The sequence below is a fragment of the Pelecanus crispus genome, chromosome 1, assembly GCF_030463565.1.
Source record: "Pelecanus crispus isolate bPelCri1 chromosome 1, bPelCri1.pri, whole genome shotgun sequence".
Classification (NCBI taxonomy): Eukaryota; Metazoa; Chordata; class Aves; order Pelecaniformes; family Pelecanidae; genus Pelecanus; species Pelecanus crispus.
In genome coordinates, this window is record NC_134643.1 from 208483476 (window position 1) to 208505467 (window position 21992).

The window sequence follows — 21992 nt, forward strand, 5'->3', positions numbered from 1 at the left end:
CTCTTTCCCATAGTATATTCCAAACGGAGAACAATTTGGGACAAACACATTCTACTACTGCTAACAAGTTTTCTCACGTTGTAAGATTCGACAGTCTCTTTAGAATTTATTTCTTAATCATTTGCCAAATCTAGACTTCAGTTAAACTCAAAAACCTGAATATATGAACCAGCTTTTCTTCCCATCAACTAGAAAGAGCAATATTAGTTTCCATTAATTCATTAGATGCCACTCAGACCACAATCCTATTCTGACTGAAGTTACGTCTATTCTTTGATTTTAGTGCTAGCATTCAGGCACTCTTCTGGAATAAGAAATGTGCAAGCTTTTCACATAAAGACAGACAAGAAGAAGGTAAGTTAGTGAGATTTCATAAATTCTAACACAGAACACTAAAAACATGCCTACACTGCAATGTAGTCCTCAGACAACAGTAGCCTTAAAATGGCAACACAAATTCAGCTGACAAACCAAAAAACAATCTTGTTTCATATTTTGGTGTGAAACGCAATGACTTCTTGGGAGCAAGCTCTTATGGAAAGACATTTTAAATCAGCTTCTAAAAGCAATACTGAACCCAAAGGATTATTTTGCTACTATAAATGAAAGTACAGGTGATAGTTCGATTCATCAACAAAAACTGAAGTGGCCAGACATCATCATTCCCTAACATTGATCAGGAAATGTGTAGAAGTAACTGAACAAAACACCTAAAACGCTCAGGTACTTCCTTCAATTCAAAGCAAGTTGACAATTAATTTCCTGAAAATAAGTTAAAAGAGTAAAACTCCAAAGAAAGAATACTGTATTGCTTTAAGAGGAATACCACTTTTGTTTGCTATTGAATAAGGAAAATCAAACATTAGTAAAAATTTTTTAAATTTAATTCGAATGAATGGTGTATCAGACTTAAAGTACTGCTGTTTCCAAGGTTTGCTAATTATGCTTATACAAAGATCTTGAGTATGTTTACATTAACACCGTAACTTTACTATGCCTCTATTTGGACTGGGTGAAAAGCTGGGCATCTCTCAACTCTTTAAAAGGATGGACTCTTAGACACTCAGAGCAAAATCTGTCCTTGCACAAAACAAATTAAGGAAATTTAAGACCAGTACAATCTTTTAGTTTTTAAGTGTCACAAGTTTCTAATCTGCACCTAGAAGACTTCAGTCCTTTTTGAAATGAGCCAGTTGCAAAGAATCTGAAGTCACTTCTGCAGAACTGCTGCACAACAATTTTACACAAGTTAGTGCTTCATTCTAATATTAAGTTACTACATTTACTAAATATGAGACATATTCCATTATTGAACAACTTCAGAATTATTTGAACACATGAAAACACAGTGTGGTGATTTCTTTTACTGTAGAACAGTTTCAGACAAAGATTTAAAATAGCCTGAAAAAGGTTAAATACTCCCAGAAGCTATTTCAAGAGAAGAAATGTGTATTACTTGCCTTGCAATATATGCTGCATCTACATTTAACATTTAAAATGTTTTCAGAAGACAGGATGAGCAACCATTTGAAAACAGGAGAAATCAACGCAACTGAAGTGACACAAATCTGAGTTAACAGGCCTTCCAGATGGTCTGATTAATAACCGAAACGAACAGAGAAATTGCTTTTGCTGTGTTATTTATTTGACTAGCCAGCTTTAGCCCTCTACATTAAGGAGCTCAAATGCATGGTACTCTACTAATAATAAAGACAGCCAAGCTAATCAAGAGTTTATGGGTCAGGATCAAGGGGAAGACCAAAGAGAATAGTCATGGTTGGAATCCAATCGCTTAGAAGACTGATATGTAGCCTTTACAAAAGTAAAAGAAGCCTCCACATTGCAGTTGCAGGCCCTGGTGCTCTTGGTGCCTGAGCCACCCTGACACCTGCTCAAAGGGCAACACAACAGAGCACAAGCAACAAGATATTTCTAGAGTGCATTAAAAAACATTTCTCCAAGTTAGCTGGATTGGCCAACTCTGAGAGGCACTCTACTGGAACTGCTACTCATGCATATGCAAGTATATTTACTTCTAAGGTGAGTGAAGGTCAATAGCAGGCTTGGCTGCACAATGAGAAAAGGTAGTTCAAGATCCTAGAAGAAACGAGGATGATGACTAAGGGAATAATGACCCTGGACTTCCAGAGAAGAGACTTCAGCTTGTTCAGAGATCTGCATGGCAGGATCAAAATCTCAGAAGGTTACAGAAGTAGTTACAGAAAGCTCAGAAAGGGATGGCTGGATCTCACAGATGGTTGAGGGGGAGTTGCATGAGAAATGCCCAAACTCTACAGATCACTAGAGGGAATATTGAGGTCCATTTGAGTAACACTGTATGAGGCCAAGATTAACTAGGCAACAGCATGAGAAATCCAAAGTCTGTTTTCGGGTGTATGAAGACTGGAAGCAACTGGGGAAAAGTAATTAGGGGCAGGCTTTTTAGTTGGAAGACGACTGGGGTCTAGAAAAGGAAGTACAAGGGCAGTGAGAAGGAGGGTCAAGAACCAGCAAAGGGATGACAAGATGTGCAAAGCCTATGATGGGCACTGTCTGGGCAATGCGATGGGCAGCCCTGCACTTGCTCATGGCAGCCTGAGCAAGACAACGAACCAAACCCTCTGCCCTGACCATGCAGTAAGGGGTCAGGTCTACAGGAGGACTGGCGTGAGAATGCAGTGGGTGCTTTCCCTGGTCAGATGCGGACAGATGGATCATGTATCCTGGTATCACCCATTTCAGACCTGACAGCACCTGCAGCTACCTACTGCTTTGTAACACTGAGCTGTAAGCAATACTTGCAAAACTAGATGGGTACTAACTTGGCTTCAATCTGCTTTATTTATTCTCTATGTACCAATACAGGAATAAACAGAGAAAAATACGCTGCATTCCTCCTGGAAGACATGATGGAATTCACAGAGGAAATTACCTTCCTTGGCAGCCCCTTAGAGCTGTGACTAACCTGTCCATCCAGCACACTCACCTGTTACGATCTGCCTCTGGAGACTGATATATATATATGTTAGCATTTAACAAAATAGAGTGCCTGAAAAGTAAAATATTTCCAAACCCTGCCTCCTCTTCATCTTGTCTCCTATCCAGGAGGCCAGACTACCTAATTATTCCTTTCCACCCTGTTGTTTGTTTATGTTCTCTTATCTCCTCCAGCAAATTATTCTTGATAGCAATTTGTAATGAAAGGATACTGGAGAGAATACTAATGTACCATAGCTTAAAGGTGATCAATCTCTATAATACATACGTGTATGTGCGTATAGACATGCACACACACATTTTTTATTTTTTATATATAGTTTTCTAGGTATATAAATAATTTTATATAATATAAAAAAATCAAAAAGACTACTGCTTTTCTGCAGAATCAATCAATAGAGCTTACGAGAATCTCAGTGCACAGATATGCCAGGCAAGAAAGCAATAGAGAAAGTGGGCAACAGCCTGACAGACTGAAATGCAAACCTGACAGGGGCATTAAGCAGCCTATTTTCTCTGCAGGATTTTTAGTGGAGTAACATCTATCAAGCCAGCAGTAAATCTCCACAGAAAGGCTGAAATACTTTTCGGAGAACACACACAGAAGGTAAAGGGAAAAAAGGATTCTCATTCCAGGTTTTGCCATGAGTTTGTGCGCAGAACATAAACCAAGATCACTTCTGAATGCAGAATTCAAACGTAGCAGACTTTGAGGGCCTTTCAGATAAATCAAGCTGACTGATCCACTGTATCAGTGGATGTGCACTGAATTAAAAACAAGGGGACTGTGGGGTATATTTAGGTAAACTAGCAGTCTGGAGAGTGGGGAAGAGTGCTACAAACTCTTCATTTAGAGCAGAATTCTCAAATTATCTACCAGATTTATTATCTTCTGACTTTTTGATTACGCTTCCATATATTTCAGAGCCTTGACTAAACCTCACCTACTCTCTCCGAACAACTGCCTGGTTTCTTCCATTTTAATACAGGAATGACTTATTAGTAACTTTGCAAAGCTGGGATTAGAATTTACTTTGATGAAGGACCAAATCCTGGCACAGAGGCCTGAAAACCACAGAACTGGACCACTCTGTTCACACCAATATCAGATACTAAATAGTACACCATGCTGAAATCCAGCCACCATCTGTCAGTTGGTTTCTTAACACACTGGTTAAATTTGTGTGGTCATCCCTCTTAGTCCTAATCTTCTGCCGCTCCCCCTTACATTCAGCATAGTAAAACCTACAATAAGGTTTTAAAGATGCTGACAAATCACACAGGTGCAGGGGCAGGCAATGCATGTAGCGAAATTTTTCAAGTTTTTGCTAGTCTCCTTTTTAAAAATTTCTCAGTCCATAAAGTAAGAAAGCATCTTTTATAATAAGCTTACGTACCTTAAAAAACATAATCATGTTAATTGCAGCACAGCACAGGAAGACCAGGTGTTCTACAGTCTAGCAATTTGTCACATTTTAGTTCATTATGCCACATGCTGACAAGTTTGAAGACTTAAGTCTTCTCTGTATGAAATTCCAGAGACATGAAAATTAATTTACCTTGCATCTTTGAGCACCTTCCTGCTCCCTTCTGACTACCCTACGTCCCATGAGATTATTCAAAAGCTTCCCGTCTTAAAACAATCTCAGACGGTTGTCATCTGTAAAAAGTCAACCTGTCAAAATTAATTTCCCTCCCATACAAAATGTGGAATGGTTCACATATATGTACAAAAATAGACATAGTAAAATAGATACTATTCAGTCCAGTGCAGATGTTTCATCTTTACCAAGTGCACTGAATCTTCTGAAAGGGTGAAAGGGTGGTCAAGCATTGGAACAGGCTGCCCAGAGAGGTGGTGGAGTCACCATCCCTGGAAGTGTTCAAAAAACGGGTAGATGTGGCACTTCGGGACATGGTTTAGTCTAGTCTACCCTTGACTGGCTTAGAGTAGACTTGGTAGCGTAGGTTAATGGTTGGACTGGATGATGTTAAAGGTCTTTTCCAACCTAATCGATTCTATGATTCTATGATTCTATTCTGAAAAGTAATTTATGTCCAAGGAGCAATGTCCCAATCACACTCAAAATGAGACTGCAATGTATCATCTTTAGATACTCCAGTTTCTTTTTAAATAATACACTTTACAGGTTACAATTAGCTATGAAGCTGAAGGGTGAATCTGAAAAAAATAAAATATCCAAAAACCTATTGTTCTCTATCCTTTTACTTACAAGTTTTGTCTTCTATTCTATATAGCATATATACCTTCTGCTATAAGTTATTTCTCTTTGTAGAGATACATTGTTTTTACACATAACTTCTATTTAGACTGTCTTTGAAAATAGGCAAAAGCACAGCATAAATGTGAAACTGTAAATACATTACAAGACTGTCTAATTTTGTGTGTTAACATAGTCAAAACAGCTATTTAAAGCTATCATACACTGTGAAACTTCTCACTATACAGTTTTCACTTTCCAAGTTAATCATACTTACAGGGCATATTCTGCTAGAGGCAATTTGAAAACATCAAATACTTCCTTATTCTTCATTAAGTAAACTGAACGCAAGTAGGATACAAAACACTGTAAGAAAAATAAAAGTATTTTACAAAAAAATAAACCATTCAATTACCAACACATGAAACTATTATACTGTTCCTCTAAATACAAAATAGAATTCCACTATTAAGTGGTCTAACATTGATTTCAGACTGAAATTTTTTTACCCAATACCCATCAGCCAAAATTTATCAGTACTGCAGAAGTAATGCAACTTCAAGTATTCGACTATTTCATTAAATGCACATTAATTGGCTGAATTTCTGAAAGGTATGTCGTGTTATTTTCGCTAGAAAGAAAATATGGCAAATTAGTCAGGAGGAAACATCACTGATTCAATTTTTTTTTTTCTCCCAGCTTTTCTGAATGTTGCTATGCTATTCTGACATCTGAGTTATGTGGAAGCAAGAACCGACTGTGTTGCTATCAATCTGAGGTGTCCTGACAATCTGTTAGCTACTAACAGAAAGTGACTGAACTCAATGTAGTTGCCTTTCACTGTGGCCTTAGATAATTCTTATTACCTTGCATTTGCGATCAGCTCATCACATACATGCAGTCAGCGAATGCAACTCAGCCGACCAACGTAAACTCACTATACAATATTTATTAAGACCAGTCCAAGGTTGAAGTTTCAATTAATCCCAGACTTTCACAAAGAAAGCTGGAAGCACTGCATAACAGAATAACTTAATCTTGTGTTGTATCTTCCCTCCATCCTTCCCAAAAGGAAAGATTCTTATTCTTCTCATGTTTCTTTTCATAGTCTATTTCTGCCTATCAGCAGCAGCACAAATATGGGAATATTTTAAGTATCAAAAAAGATCCTTGGAGTTCTGGTTTTTGTAACCTCATTTCTAATACATGCCAAAACTCCTATCACAAGTCTTAAACCAGCAAACAGTAGTAACACTAGCACATTAAGCTTATAGGGTTATATTCAAGCATACTACAATCACACCCTTGTTCTGCTATGTACAGGCACCTGTCAGAGAAAATTATTGTATTAATAATTCATGTGGAATTTTAAAAAAAAAATCTATTTCTTGTTAACCTGAAATAGAGGAGGAAAACACCCAACAGTTAGGAGCATCAATCTCTTATGGGAATTCTTTAAATATTTATAAGACAAAAAAACATTTCCAAAGGTGAAAAGAAAGATGAGACAGTAAATTAGGCAATGCCATAAAGTCATCCTTTTCCCCTTGGCAAACCGAAATAACAAATATTAATTGTAACATATGTAGAGCTAAGAGAGATACTTTTCAAGCTGCCCAACACCTCGTTACAGAAGTAAACTTTCATTTGTTTATCTTTCCAAATGCTAAGTTTTGGATTAAAGTTTCCTGTCCAGATTATGTCTTTCAATTAATTTTAGCAGTGGAAGGTGCTAGCACAATCCATTCAGCTGCTACCAAGAATGAGGTGTGGCATAAAACACTTGTTTGCTCAAATTATTAATCATTTTACAAACATATCTAGAAACTTTAGGAAAAGGCTTCAAATTTGACAGATCTCATTAATCTATTGCTGTCTAGCAAGCAGTGACAAAAACAAATGACAGAGCCTCTTCTTTCTCTGTAGTGGCAGATGGAAAACAGCAGGTTAAAGAAGAATTATCTTTCCTGTGAATCTGTGAGTTGCAACATCTACAGATCTGAAGATCAACATGAATCACTACATGCCACAAGGTAGAAATCTCATTTTGCCTTTTGGATAACCTATAAAGCCATCCACTTACTTTACTAGTATTTCTTGGGTACACATGGTCTAGAAATTAATAAATGACAGATAAGGGGCAGAACGAACACACCTTTTGCACATGTACCAAGTCCTGCAATAACTAAGAATGAAACACGAAACAAATGCGAAGCGTTCTAACTCTCATCTATCAGCTGTCAACAGGGTTCAGCCCACTGAGTCTCAAAACAATTTTTCAAGTTTGTCATGGACTGAATGCAGGATGGTATTGCTCTGTGTTCAAAGAAATGGACCTAATTAAGGTAAGAGGCTTCAAAGATCATTCAATAGTAATATAATGACTATTAAAGTCTTCAGTTGACCTTATTCTCTATTATTTTAGGCATTGTTAACACTTCCAGCAAAAGATATTCCCTACTCCAAGAGCTTACACCCAAACTAGAAAAGTTAGATACAGCATAGAAGAGTTGTTCTACTTTACAAGAAGAGAAATGAAGTACAAAAAGAGAAAATTACTTCTTTGATTTTTATTTGATTTCAGTACCTTCACTTCAACCTCCTCCTAAAATACTGTCATCTCTCTTGGATTTTATTCAATTCTCCTAAGAATCAAGTCACTCTGCGCACACACACTGGACAGCTGAGGGAGAACAAGTTTAGTCAGTCTGAACTTTTTTCCTTCTCTTTTATCAATTGCTGTTGTCCACTGCTATTTTTGCTGTTTTGGTATCACTTTCAAGGTTTTTTTTTAAATAACTGAATGTTACAAAAATATTATATGAATTAACTTATACCATTATGGAAGATGTTACAGTTGGGCATCAGAAACATATTACAGCTCTATTACAATAGTAGCTGAAGGCCCCCAAACCCACCTGAGATTACTGTACTAGAAATACATAAGATAACAAGTACTGTGCTTTACTACTTTGCTACATTTGAATTTTGATTTATTGATGTATTTCTTGGATAATCATTTTAAATATTACAACACACACAATTCAATTCATATGCTATTTTGATATGATTCAAAGTAACAGGGCATGACTGGAATCTCACACTGTAACACTCTGCACATCCCTCTGGGTGCAACAAAGAATTTAATGGACAGACATCACTTCAGCGTCAGTGTCCCAGTACCCCCTACACAGTAACATTCAAACTAGCAAGAAAAACACATTCTTTTTGAAGCTGTTTTTCAGAACTGGATGAATTGACATATTAAATATTAAAATTACAAGAAATGCCAAAAGGCAGCATCAGTCCTTGAGAGGAACTGCAAAGGTTTCAAAGAAGCCCCAATCTGATTCACCCTCTCTCTTTCCAAGCAACAGTAGAGGAACCATGTCCTATCAAATGAACCACGAAGTTTGTTGAAGCAATTAGTAATCAAGAATTTTCTTTTTCCTTTTTTTTTTTAAACAAAGTAAAAGCATCTTGAAGTAAATCAACAAGCTTAGAGGATGCAATCACTTAGACCTCATGCCCTCAACACAGTAAATTACATCCTACCTGAACTTCTGTGCATAGCTATGCTATTTCACTGCTATCTGATCCATTCAGGCAGGGAATTTATTTCTCACAAATGTCAACAATTTGGCAGCTTGCAACAGACAAGCTAGACAGCACAACGCCCGTGCCTTTGAGAAATCCAGCATTCCAGATAAGGAGCCAAGGTTAGGATTTCATCTGCATTATTTTTATTGTTTTATTCACATTGATATGTAAGACTACTGGGACACATTTGCACAGTATGTCTGAACACTCATACTTAAATCTTATTAAGGAGGGACACTTCTATGATAAACCACTTGTCCATACTTCAAGATTTTCAGAAACTGAATGTATATACAGTTTGCCTGCAAGATGATACTGCAGTGCCACCCATAAGTGAGAAATTGCACCAAAAATGTCTTGAAAGCATAATTAAATGGCAATTAGAAATTTTTCAAAATTAATTTAAGTTTTTATCTGTAACACTGACACACCCATGTTTGATTTCATCCTCGTGCTATTTTGAAACTTTATCATTATTTTCTTTTGCCCAATACAGAATGATCTCTCTCTGCCTTTTAAGAGATCTTAAAAAGCCAAAGCCAGAAACCCAGGGGGTTGTCAGTATTTCCATTCCAAGATGATGCTGGCTTCTTCCCATTATCATCCTCCCCCAACCAGCTGCTCTATCACTTCTGATACAAATTGGTATAACTGCAACTTCCTGTGGCAGCTGCAGATGATCATAGTACGTAACCAGTACATCTGGCCTGTGCAACGTCAGGATGAAGCTTACACTGACATTCCACATGCTACAAGTAATACTTTGTGCACTACAAAAACCTGGGATACCTAAATGCCAAAAAGAGTTTTCAAAGTAGTCCCTTGAACATTGCCTTAGACATTTTATTCACAAAGCTCCCAATGACTTCTTCAGGCATTTTGATTTCAGACTCCTTGTTTAGGAAAGGAAGAATGACATTCCTCTGACCCAGTGTCTCTACTGCAGGCATCCAAGCTAGGTCATGTCACACAGGTTACCTTCGCAGTGCAAAGAAAGGGCCATTCATCTATCCCAAAGGGTTAAGGTACCTATGTCAGGATGCATCCTAGAAGTGCCTATTCCTCTCTGTCAGCTATAAATGAAAGCTCAGGCAGACTAGTTCATATAGGACATCTAAAGTTAGGTGAGATGAACCTCAACTTGAAGAGTTTCAAATACTGCAACTTGCTTCATTTTACATCCCAGTTCAACAACAAGGCTACAACCCTTAGTCTCTCTTTAAGCATTCACAATCCCCTTTTCATTTTACCTACCACTTAGGTTTACCAGAACATCTTCAGGTGTCATCAATCCACACACTAGCTCAGCCAAATAAAAAGTTATTTACACAAATCCAGAATTTCTGCAATCTTGTATTTCTCAGACTTTGGCATTTCCAGATTTCTGATCATTTGGCCTTTGGTAGTGCTCTTTAAATTTGACCTACACATATAACAAAAAAATGACCCAAAAGATTTTCTTACTTTTCTTGTAATCATCTTGTTTCCCTGCATCCTAATTTGAACTCCTGATTTTGCACAGTTTGGAAGACACTTGGTACAACTACAGAATTCATAGGTCCATGACATCCACAGTTGAAAAACAAACCAACCAACCAACCTCAGAAAGCCAACACACTGAAGCACTTCAATAACACAAGTAGTAAGCTCTATACCAAAGAGTTCACAGTCTAAAAATATTATAAATCCAGGGAAAGGTCAGCAAACGTATCCAGTGATGGCAAGAGGTAGTGCAATGCCCAGAAATGTTTCACAGGCCATCTTCCATGGAAAGTGTCTTTTGCAGCCAGCTCATTCTAGTCCAAGAACCTACCTAGTTATATTAAGTTTTCCTACCTTGCCCAAACCTGCTAAAATATTGGTGAATCATAGAATCATAGAATGCTTTGGGAAACTCACATATTGTTCATGAAGCCTCCCAATATTAATCAGCACAACAAAGAAATCCCATTCATAGTCCCATTCACACACTTCTCCATTTTACCTGGAAGACCTATTCTAAGATATTTTGCTTCTCGTTTAAATCCAAATGAAAGTTAAAATGCTTTATTCAATGCATTGGATTTTACCACTGAGAAAGGATAAACTGTCGCATATATTCAGGAGATACAACACTAAAAATTGGTTAAGAAAGTGGACATGCGAGGCCTACATGGTTTCATATTTCTACCTTCTTAAGCCAAGGAATGAGATCTGCTCCTTTTCAGTAACCTTTTTTTATTATTATTATTTCAAAATGTTCTATATCAGCTCCCCCAAAAAAGTCCTCTCAGGAGGAACTACCAGTTTACCTATCCCCTTCAATAAAAAGGGTTACTGAACTGAAAAGGGTACACAGTCCTATTCTCCATCATGCTACCAAGGATACATGATGAAAAAAAGATATATTTGTACTGATTTAACAGCTTTATGCTTTACAGAATCACAAAATAGTTGAAAGGAACCTCCAGAGATCATGTAGTCCAAACCCTTGCTCAAAGCCAGGTCAGCTAGAGCAGGCTGCTCAGGGACACACACAGTTTTTAATATCCAACAACGGAGACTACACAGCCTGTTCTAGTGTTCAACCACCCTCACAATAACAGGGTTTTTTCTTGGGTTTAAATGGAGGTTTCTTGTATATAAATTTGTGCCCATCACCTCCTCTCCTGTCACTGGGCACCACTCAGAAGACTCTGGCTCCATCTAATTTATACTTCTCTCCTAATACAGGAGATACTCCAAGTGCTCAGTCATCTTTGCGGTTCTTCATTGGTCTTGTCTCCAATATGTCTACCTCTCTCTTGTACTGGAGGCCCAGAATCAAGCTTTGCACTCCAGATGTCTTTCACCAGGGCTGAGCAGAGGGGAAGGATCACCTCCCTTTACCTGCCAGCAACGCTCTGCCTAATGCCACCCAGCATGTGGTTGGCCTTCTTTGTTGCAAAGGCACACTGTTGGCTCATGTTCAGCCTGTTGTCCATTAGGACAACCTGTTGCCCCAGGTCTTTCTCTGCAAAGTTGCTTTGCAGCCATTTGGTCCCAGCCTGTACTGGTGTATGGGGTTACTCCTCCCCAGGTTCAGGACTCAAACAGCTGGGAAATACTCAAACAAAACAGTAAAAACCTTCAAACAGCTGAGAAGCAGTGACTACTAAATCAAAAGTTACTTGCATACCTGAGACTCTAAAATAAATATGTCCCCACCTATGCCTTAACAGGCATACTGTCCTGGTTTCGGCTGGGATAGAGTTAATTTGCCTTCTAGTAGCTGGCATAGTGCTGTGTTTTGGATTTAGTAGGAGAACAATGTTGATAACACACTGATGGTTTAGTTGTTGCTAAGTAGTGCTTATGCTACTCAAGGACTTTTCAGCTTCCCATGCTCTGCCAGGTGCACAAGAAGCTGGGAGGGGGCACAGCCAGAATAGTTGATCCAAGCTGACCAAAGGGCTATTCCATATGGTAATATGATGTCATGCTCAGTATATAAACTGGGGGGAGTTGTCTGGGGGGCAGCGATCACTGCTCGGGAACTGGCTGGGTATCGTTTGGAAGGTGGTGAGCAATTGCATTGTGCATCACTTGCTTTGTATATTATTATTACTAGTAGTATTATTACTACTACTACTACTATTTTACTTTATTTCATTTCAGTTATTAAACTGTTCTTATCTCAACCCAGGAGTTCTTCCTCACTCTTACTCTTTCAATTCTCTCCCCCATCCCATCAGGGTAGGGGGAGTGAGTGAGCGGCTGCATGGTGCTTAGTTGCTGGTTGGGGTTAAACCACAACACATACTTACCACCAACTGCTCATACAGGATTATTGTTTCTACTGATGCCATGTTTTAAAGCTTAAAAAGCAGAATAATTTAGCAGTTCCAAACACTGCTGCTAGGGCACATATGAGCAGGTCAGTTATTCCAACAGCAGTTCTATTTGACCAGCGTGCCTCAAGAACTATAGTGCAGCAGATGACTTACCCTTTGAGCTTTGTCTTTTAACTCCTGATCTTGAGCTAAGAAAGCTTGCATCCTCTTTTGGATATCTGTAAGTTTTTCAGGATTAATTCTAATTTAAAAAAAAAAAAAAAAAGAAAGTTAGCTTTAATTATTACAACATGCAAAAATAACGACCTATTGAGTTCTCAGGAGTATCATCAGGTCTTTTGCACTGCTTTCATATGCATAAAGCTATTGCCACTCTGAACAAGCTTAGAATGGAACCATATTAAGGATGAAGCATACACTCCTCAAACGAATAATACAGAAAAGACAAATGGGAGCTCAGACTTTTTATCCAGAGACAGTTTTCAGTGAAGGTGGTGAAACTTCATCCAAAGCAAAGCTAAAATCAGCATCAAAGAACGTCTTGAATTTATAAAAATACTGAGGAAAAAATATAGAAGAAGCATAATGAATTATAGTACTACTTTATACTGAGATAGGAGTCTTCATAAGGAAATTCTCAGCATTTTTGAAAGCTTAAATAAGATCCATTGCCCTGGGAATACTGAAATTTAAGTACTTCTTCCTTACAGCCAGATGAGCAAAAATAAAGGACATTGAGATTAAACAGATTTAAAAGCTCCTCAAGACATTGATCAGGTGAATAAAGAACAGTGACTGTATTATAGAAAATGCCATTAAACCTAATAAGAAGTTATGCAAGTCCTCTCCCAGACTCTGGATTTTCACACTTACTCCAGTAATACCTACACTATTCCAGGTTTATTTGCCCAGATCTCATCTACTTCTGGTCTTGATCTACTAGTGCCACCCAAGTGTATCATACAACCTACCGAACAGGGTAGGAGGGTACCCCTCAAGTAGAGGTCAAAAGAGATGCACAACTACCAGATCTCTTAATGTGGTTCTTGCTGCTCTGTGCCATGTCATCCCATACTGTATAACAAAATATAGTCTTTGCTGAAGGAAGTCAAAGAGGGAAGGAGAAGAAAAAAAAAAAATCAAAATCATGCTTCTTCACATAACACTGTCAGTCTAGAAAACATGACTGATTAAAAAACATTTTATAGTCATTTTTTGTAACATAAGCCATTATGAACATCAGTTACTAAATATGAAAGCAGCAATTAAGCAAGGGGTTGGAGGGTATTACCAAAGAATACTTTAATTTATAAAGACACCAAGCTTTATTCCCTCACCATTTCAATTTCTCATCTCTGTCAGATACAGCCAGTGGAAGACTATAGTGAACACAAGAGCTATTTAGCTACAGTTTTAGTGAAAGATCAAAAAGCTGAGTTCCAGTTTCAAGCCAGCAAATGATTTACTCTGAAAGTGTAAAGACACAAGAGAGAAAAGAAGAGGCATGAAAAATTCAGTGGGACACAAACTGACGAACAAGTCTTTGAAACGCATTGCAGGATGGCATGCACACAAGATGCCAAAGATAGAAAAGGCAAATAAAGAGAAGGGTCTTCTAGATTTTATTCTATAAAACAAGACTGAGAAATGTGAAAATGAAAATATTTATGATGCTAACAAAGGAAAAATGGTACAATAGCAAAATAAAAGCAGTGGTTTGCTTAATGCTGAACTGTATTAGAAAGTACAAACACAAAGTATACTACTTCACTGCAGAGGAAAGACAGGAGGAAGAGTAAAAAGGCTGGCTAGGTGAAAGCAACATGTTTACAATGACCTGAAAGTCAAGAAGAAAGCTTAAAGTAGAACTGAAGACAAGTAGAAAAACAGCACAAATACACTGGAATAAAGTAAGAACTACAAGCACAAACTGAGATACAAAAAGTAAAGGGACAGCATGAATAACAAGAGAACTAAATTATTAACATGAACACCAGTACTATAACAGCCCAGAGAAGTGTTGGATTGCTGTTAAGTTATGGAAAAGCTATTAAGAGATGACCTCAAGGCACTTAAATTAGCCAGTGTCTTTATTCCCTCATCTTCACTCAAAATGGCAGCTGCAATCAGACAGCTAACAGCTACAGCACAGTCCAAGCTCACACCTGAATCACAAATCACAGGATAACAGGTACTTAGATAAATCAGCTGGGTCAGAAGAAATTTGCTCCATAGCAACTAGAGAGAAAGTCGGAGCACTTTGAGTTATAGTTGCATTTATTCTTGAGAACTTGTCCGAGATAGATAAGAACCTATCGGACAGGGCAGGTAAACATAGTGCTCATCTTCAAAGGAGGCAAAAAAAGAGAAGTTAATCATTTAACTTTTTTCTTAATACCAAAAAAACCAATTTGTAAGCACCTAAAGAAAACAAGCAAACGCACAATAGCTAACATAGCTTACAAGCAAACATGACTGATCAGTTTGATTATCCTCCGTAACAGCATTAGCAGGCTTTAAGAATAGGAAAGAAACAGCAGATGTCATATTTGATGTGAGCGAAGCATCTGGCAGTTGCACATTCTCATAAGCTAGGGAAACATGGTCTAGGTTAAATCTTTAAGTAAATGCAAAACTGGCCTTGGAGCTGTACTCAAAGAGTTGTTGGGACTGTCAACTACTCTCTGTAGTCACTGTCAAACTCAGAATGCATACCAAGTTCCAGTTCTCACCTGGGCCAACTATTACTCATTATTTTCTGACTTGATTATTGCAGGAATATGATCCATTATTTACAGGAGACAATACATCATTGGGGCTCCAAGCATAACGGACAATAATCTTAGATAAGATGTAACAACATTTTGTTGATGGCATATAAATTTTAGTTCAAGTAATTTGATTGAAATTTGCAAGCAAAGGGTTTGAAAAAGACAGAAAACACAAGATGCTTTACAATTAAAAGCAAGGCAAGATACTGTGGTATAAGTCTAAGCAATGTCAACCAAGAATATGGTGCCCCAAGCACATTTTGAGGTTATATGTTTGTTAATGAATGAGTAAATTTACAACACTGAATATTTAAAAAAAAAGTCATAATACTGGATTCTCTCTTCTCCAACTCTGTATCATGAGAACCTCCCACTGTCGTCTTCGTCTCATGCTGGGATTCCAAAAATAAGAAAGCTGGTCATTGTTAAATTAGACTTTGGTTTTAATGAGTTTGCATGTTATTTCTTTCTGAACAAATAAAACTCTTTAGAATAGTTATGGACATGTGACTATTTGGAAAGACAAACCTAAAATCCAAACACTTAAGTGAATTATAGTAATTTAAGCTTGCCTACACAGCTAAGAACCAGTGAGCTAGAATGAACTACGCAAAAACTAGAGGGGGATTTTATGACATTGTCTCTCATTTTAACTAGGCCATTTCTTTCCTTTCTTATTCTGTGAGAACAAATCTTGCATTTAAGGAGCAATATAACTTTTTGAAACTGTTTTTTTGCCTAGCAGTTGCATAAATGGCCACACTTGACTGTGCCATGATATAAATATGAACTCTGCTTGTTTGGTCTTATGAACTGATTAGACATTACTCTCCAAATTTCCTGGTCGATATGCACTCAGCTTTCCACTCATTTCCCCTGTTTTTAACACCAGGATACAAGCACTGCTTTAACTAGATACTCTCTCTTCCCCATCCTCTGCAAAGCAGAATTTAAACAAAAAAGCTCAACAACCACCAAAAAGACCATGCTGCCATGATGTAGCAAAAGTTTCCATATTCCAGCCAGCCTCCAAGCAGCAGCAGGTTTTGCTCTGTGCTCTCAGCCTGGAACGTGGCTCCCTATGGTTACACTGGACACCCTGAAAGGCTGGAGAGAAGAGGAAGACCTGGATCCAAGGAAGGCTGCTCAGAGTTGCCAGCCTCACACCAGCAGATCACGTACAGGTGCACAACCATGCTGTTTAGTGACACCAATGGATTGTCCTACAGTAAGGATGATAACTGGGAGGCAGCAGGTTTTAGTAGATTCCCTAGTATTAATATTACTGTCATGTGGAATACATATTCAAGTATTCTCTGCTGTCAGGGGAAAAAAAAAAAAAAAAAGGAAAAAAAAAGGTGTTTTGTTGTTATTGTTGTTTTCTTCAAGAATCACATTTTTGCCATAACATTAAAGAAAGCAGTATTACATCATGGGTATCTACATACTTGCACTTCCTTTAGTAAAATTTTTAGACACAAAATTTGTTATGATAGCCCCTCAGGAAGCAGCTCTTATCTTGTTACTCAACAACATTGGATACAATGAAATAGTCTCAAGGTATTAAAAATAAATTCAGTTTACAGCTTGTATCTAAAACTTTGAAATTACAGACTCCGTATAAATATGTACATAATATTTAATACTTTCAGAGTAGCTTTTTGCCATATTTGAATGCTCCAAAATACAATATTTATTATTGCATATTTTGCATTTTCTCTTGCTCTGTTTGAACAATGAAAAAGAGATGTATTGTTAAAAGCACTACCTGTAAATTGGCAGCTTGTGCTCATTAGAAGGTATGGTATACCATAACAGGCTCTACAAGGACCTTAGATTTAAAATTGCAAATTAAGAAAACAGCCCAAACCTTACCCTTTTGAATAGGTATTCAGGAAAATAAAAAAGTTATTCCCCTCTCTCCTTTCAAATTATGGAACTATTTTAAAAGCTCTAAATAAAATAAAGGAATGTTAAGAGCTGTTTGTAAGGCAGAAAATACTAGCCAAGGAAAGTAACAGAAAACTGGTTCTTGCAATCCCTGTGCAAGACAACAGCTTAACAAGAACAGCAAAATAAACACTTTAATTGACAGCGATGTTTTAGAAACAAGAAGCTTTCAGAATGAATTTCAGAAGTTTGAAGAGTTAAACTCTCCTGGCAGTGAGCAATGCTCATTACCTTCTAACTCACAAGTTAAATCAATTCTTGAAAATATATAATTAGGTGAATATGCACAAACAACACCAGAAGACTTCAACAGAAGACCTGGAACATGATCCATGGGTTGACGGAACTTCTTCAACAATTTATCAATTGACAAAACACACTAGGTCTGTATTAATTGGGAAACTGGGTAGAAGTAAACAACCTAAGAAAATTTGTAGTTAAAATCTTTCAGGATAAAACTGGTTTGCAATCCACAAGTGGTGACAAGAATATTTTTTTGAGGATTTTAGTTAGCATCTTAGAAGTACAATGCTAAACCATTTAAGTCTTAACCACACTAGGCAGACAATTCTAAGTAAAAGCTTCGTTACAATGTTACAAATACTAATAAGGTATGTTTTGCAGACTGAAAAACTGGATCTCGGGTCAGGCTGTTAAAATAGATTATCAATCAAAACCCCTGAATTTGCTTATAATTATTTCAGTTAAGAATGTTACTTAAATGTATTTATTATACATATGTCCTAGTGGCTTGGTAAAAGAATGAACTTTTGGGGTGGTGTTTAAAAAAAATTAGCAGAGTTTTCCATTGATGTAACATCAGATTGGCAAGAATGTGTTAAGAGATGCAGCCATAGATGTCTCTCCAGAGACACATCTAACTTGGATTATAAATAGAAGATGCATTTATTGGGGGGGAAATGAAATATTTGCCTTATTAAAATTGAATTGTTATTCTGGTACAAAAATACAGATTTGGATTTGCATTAATAAATACAGGCTAAAGAGGCTTTTTTACCATGTTCCATGATAAGCTGTACAAGCAATTAACTGCATTACTCAAGAAGTTAAAAGCTTAGCTGTCAAAAAAGGTGAAATATTTATAATATGCATGAGATCAGACATTTATTTAGTGACTATCAAAACAAGATAAATGATTTGAATAACTATCATTTTAACAAGATGATGATGAAGTTTGGAAAAAGAGACAATTTGCTCAGGCTGTGGCGGTTATAAAGCAGATCCTTTTAAAGCGCTATGATGCTTAAAGGAAAAGAAAATATCAGACTTTAATTTACTTTCCTTCCTGATACTGTCCACATTCAGTTGGGAGGTTTTTTGTTTGTTTGTTTGTTTGTTTTTTGTTGTGCTGTGGGGTTTTTTTAAACAGCAACGTCAAAAGAAAGCTTTAAGTACAATTAAGACTTTTGGTCGTTGTTTGACTCCATTCTAGTCCTTACTTTCCCTATTTTAGCAAAAGTAGTCTTATTTTTGAAGTTCATGCATGTTCTACACAGAATTGATACCCATGTTTGACTAGAAAAGGTGTATTTTCTTTACTGGCTGCTGTGTACTCAGTTTGTTATACAGAAGCAGGATTCACAAGTGCTGTTCACAAGCACCTCTGAAATGGCATATCCCATACATCAAAAATACTTCAAAAAAATAAAACTAAACTTTAAGTCTGGCAAGTGCTATATGCATGTTTCTATTCTCTACAGAAATGACAACTTGTGTCCAGGCGTGGCATGTTTGGAGTGATGACATCCAACTATGGTACCAAAATGGCAATCCTCAAGAGAAGCCAAACAGAAAAATCAGCCTAGTGAAGCTGAACACTGGAGCACTCATAAAAGAGTAAGATTCAGTAGGAACTGACACTATTTTGTGGTTATCATTCCAAGCTCTTGCTTCTTTCCCCTTCACTATAGCTGATCACACAAGCCTTCCTTTTCATTTGTAAAAAAAAAAAAAATAAGAAGTTTTTTAGAAGTCACCATCATATCAAATTGTAATTGACCAGGCTATCCTGACTTACTTCAATGCACCCTATTATTGAATTTACAACAGAAAAAGCTAATGAACTGAAAAAGATTCTCATTTAGTAGACTTTAATAATGACAAGTCCCAAAGTATGTGTTCACTTTATTCCTTAACTCAAGTTTTGACATAAAAGTATATGAAAAGTGTAACAAAACACAGCTAACAGTAGTAGTGGCAATTTCTTACCACCCTTCATTACACTAGAATTCAAAGAATACAGTATAGCTAATTTTGAGCAGACATTTAAGCAATGAGGTAATAATACCCACTTAAAGTTTCACCCTACTTTGATTTCTTCTCAAAATAATTATTCCACAAACACTTTCTGCCTACAGTTAATTGTCTTCTTTGCTTAGATATCCATATCTTCACATTCAAACCACAGCTTTTCAAAGTAAAAGGGTCTTAGCCTTGCTCATACCCACTTGTACAGGAACTTAATTCTCTACCTTGTCATCCTTCTCTGGACTTCTTCTAGCTCCACTCTACAATTTTTGGCATGGTGTAACCTGAACTATATAAGCATTCAAAATGAAGTCAGGCTCATACCAGATTTTCTAGCTTGCTTTCAAGTCTTCTTCCCTATTTCTTTCACATTCTGTTTCCTCTTTTGATTTAGCATTAGATTGAAAGGCTTAAAGAACAATGAACTCCTCCCTACCTATAGCTGCTAATTAAGAAATTACCACCGATGCTTTTTAGTGGTGTGGGTTTTTTCTATTATTTTTAGAGTTGGGGTTTTGTCCTTCCTACATGTCCATTACTCTGCATTTAATAGAAACTGGAAATATAAGTGCTTTTTTCTTTTTACATGGTATCATTATATGCTTCTGCAACTCTTTCAAAGTCAGTTCCCTTTTATACAGATAGCATAGAACTCTGCAGGTCTTCACTGGAATAGTCTCTTCTGATATGTAAACTGACCATTTAGCCACATCTTTTATTCCTGTTCTTGAACTAACTGACTCAGAAAGATCATGACAAATTGGAGAAACAGTCTAGAACTAAAGAAAAGACAGGTAAGAGAAACATGAATGATAAAAGGTATAAAAATATACAAGGACAGATTAAAGAAACGGTAATTGTTTAATCTGCAAAAGAAAAGAAGAGAAAGAGATAGCATGATAATGTTCAATTACATAAAAAGTACTTGCAAAGAGTAAGAGAATACATAATTTTCTATATATTCTTGGCACAGGACAAAAGAAATATTTCACTTAATTACTTACAAGGCTTATCAGACACTTGAAGCAAAAAACCTTAATGGCAGGAACTGTTGAGTAAAGATGAGATCACTTTGGGAAATTGTGAAGATATTAATTGGCAAGTTAGGCAAGCATCTGATAAGAATGATTTGTGCAGCTGATCCTGCCTTTGGGAAAGGGGATGGAATAGGTAACCTCTCAAGGTCTTTTCCTTCTACAACACTATCAAAATCAAATTATCTCCTTTGTTTGTCCAGCTCCAGGCAATTCAAGCACCTTATCAGGATTGTCACAGACCCATCACACATTATTCCTGTAGAAAGGAGGCTGAATAACAGACAAGCCATTACGCACTTACTTGATTTCACTGACAGGTACTTTCCTCTGTGCCAGCTGTTCCACCATGCCTTTTTCTTCTGAGGGAAGCAATACTAACAAAGCTTCACCACCTTCTTTGTATCTGATCAAGGGGAAAAAAAAAAAAATGGAGCAACCACAAGCAAACATGCAAAAAATACAATTTTTTGTTGATGTTTTCAATAACCAATGAAAATTTACATTTGCTTCCTTACAAGCAGCCCAAAGGGCAGACAAAAATCCTCACTTTTCAAAGGGAAAAGAAAAGGCAAACCAGTTAAGTGACATGCCACTATCTCCACTTGAGCTGATTTCAAAACTACACCTAGAGCCCTAGACACCTGGGACTAAAACACAGGTTCAGATCAGTGGATCTTTTCTTCCCTAGATTACAAATATTTCAGTAGTAATCACTGATCAAAGCTTACAGTACAAGATCTAGCTACTTGCATTCATCCTTTACCAATAGGCAAGTCTTAACACCTGGTAACAACTGAGTCTCCTTTGCACATCCTGCAAGTGTAAAGGCTAGAAAAAGGTAGGTGCCTTGATCCCAAACAACTCCTACTTGCGTGTTCAGTAAAGGCTACTTTTCTAAGAGGTCAGCGAGGCATCGCTGAAAGAAAAGCATAAAAACAGGAGTTCTTTCATTTATAGAAGCAGTTTTTAGGTGCAAAATAAAAAATACAATTAGACTGATCCTGTAAGATCCTATCTAGTATTCACTCTTCAATGCATTTAACAACTGTATCAAATGTAGCCGAGTTAGTAATTACTCAAGATACGTGGTTGGCAAAGAAATAAGAATTCTTCTATTTTATTCTTAAAGCATCTTCTTGTTCACTTTATTTTTGTAAAAGAAAATGTCAGTTTCTACTTTTGGCAAAGTTAGCCACTTGAGGACATTCATGAAAAAAAAAAAAATACCCAAAAAAGCATTAGTAACCAAACAAGACAATGTGTTTAAGTCCTGTTGAAAAAGTAGTAATGATGAGTTAGCTTATCTACATTATCTAAGTCCATAACTATTGTAAC

General features: G+C 37.0%; 1 protein-coding gene across 1 annotated transcript in view; it reads right to left on the reverse strand.

Annotated features, from left to right (window-relative positions):
• Positions 1-21992, reverse strand: part of DDX10 (DEAD-box helicase 10) — a 199064-nt gene that overhangs the window by 147622 nt on the left and 29450 nt on the right. Inside the window, exons 10-12 of the mRNA XM_075713234.1 lie at positions 20959-21060; positions 12785-12872; positions 5497-5585 (exon numbers count right to left, since the gene is read on the reverse strand). Of these exons, the coding sequence (XP_075569349.1) occupies positions 5497-5585; positions 12785-12872; positions 20959-21060 (279 nt within the window). The remainder of the gene's footprint in view (positions 1-5496; positions 5586-12784; positions 12873-20958; positions 21061-21992) is intronic.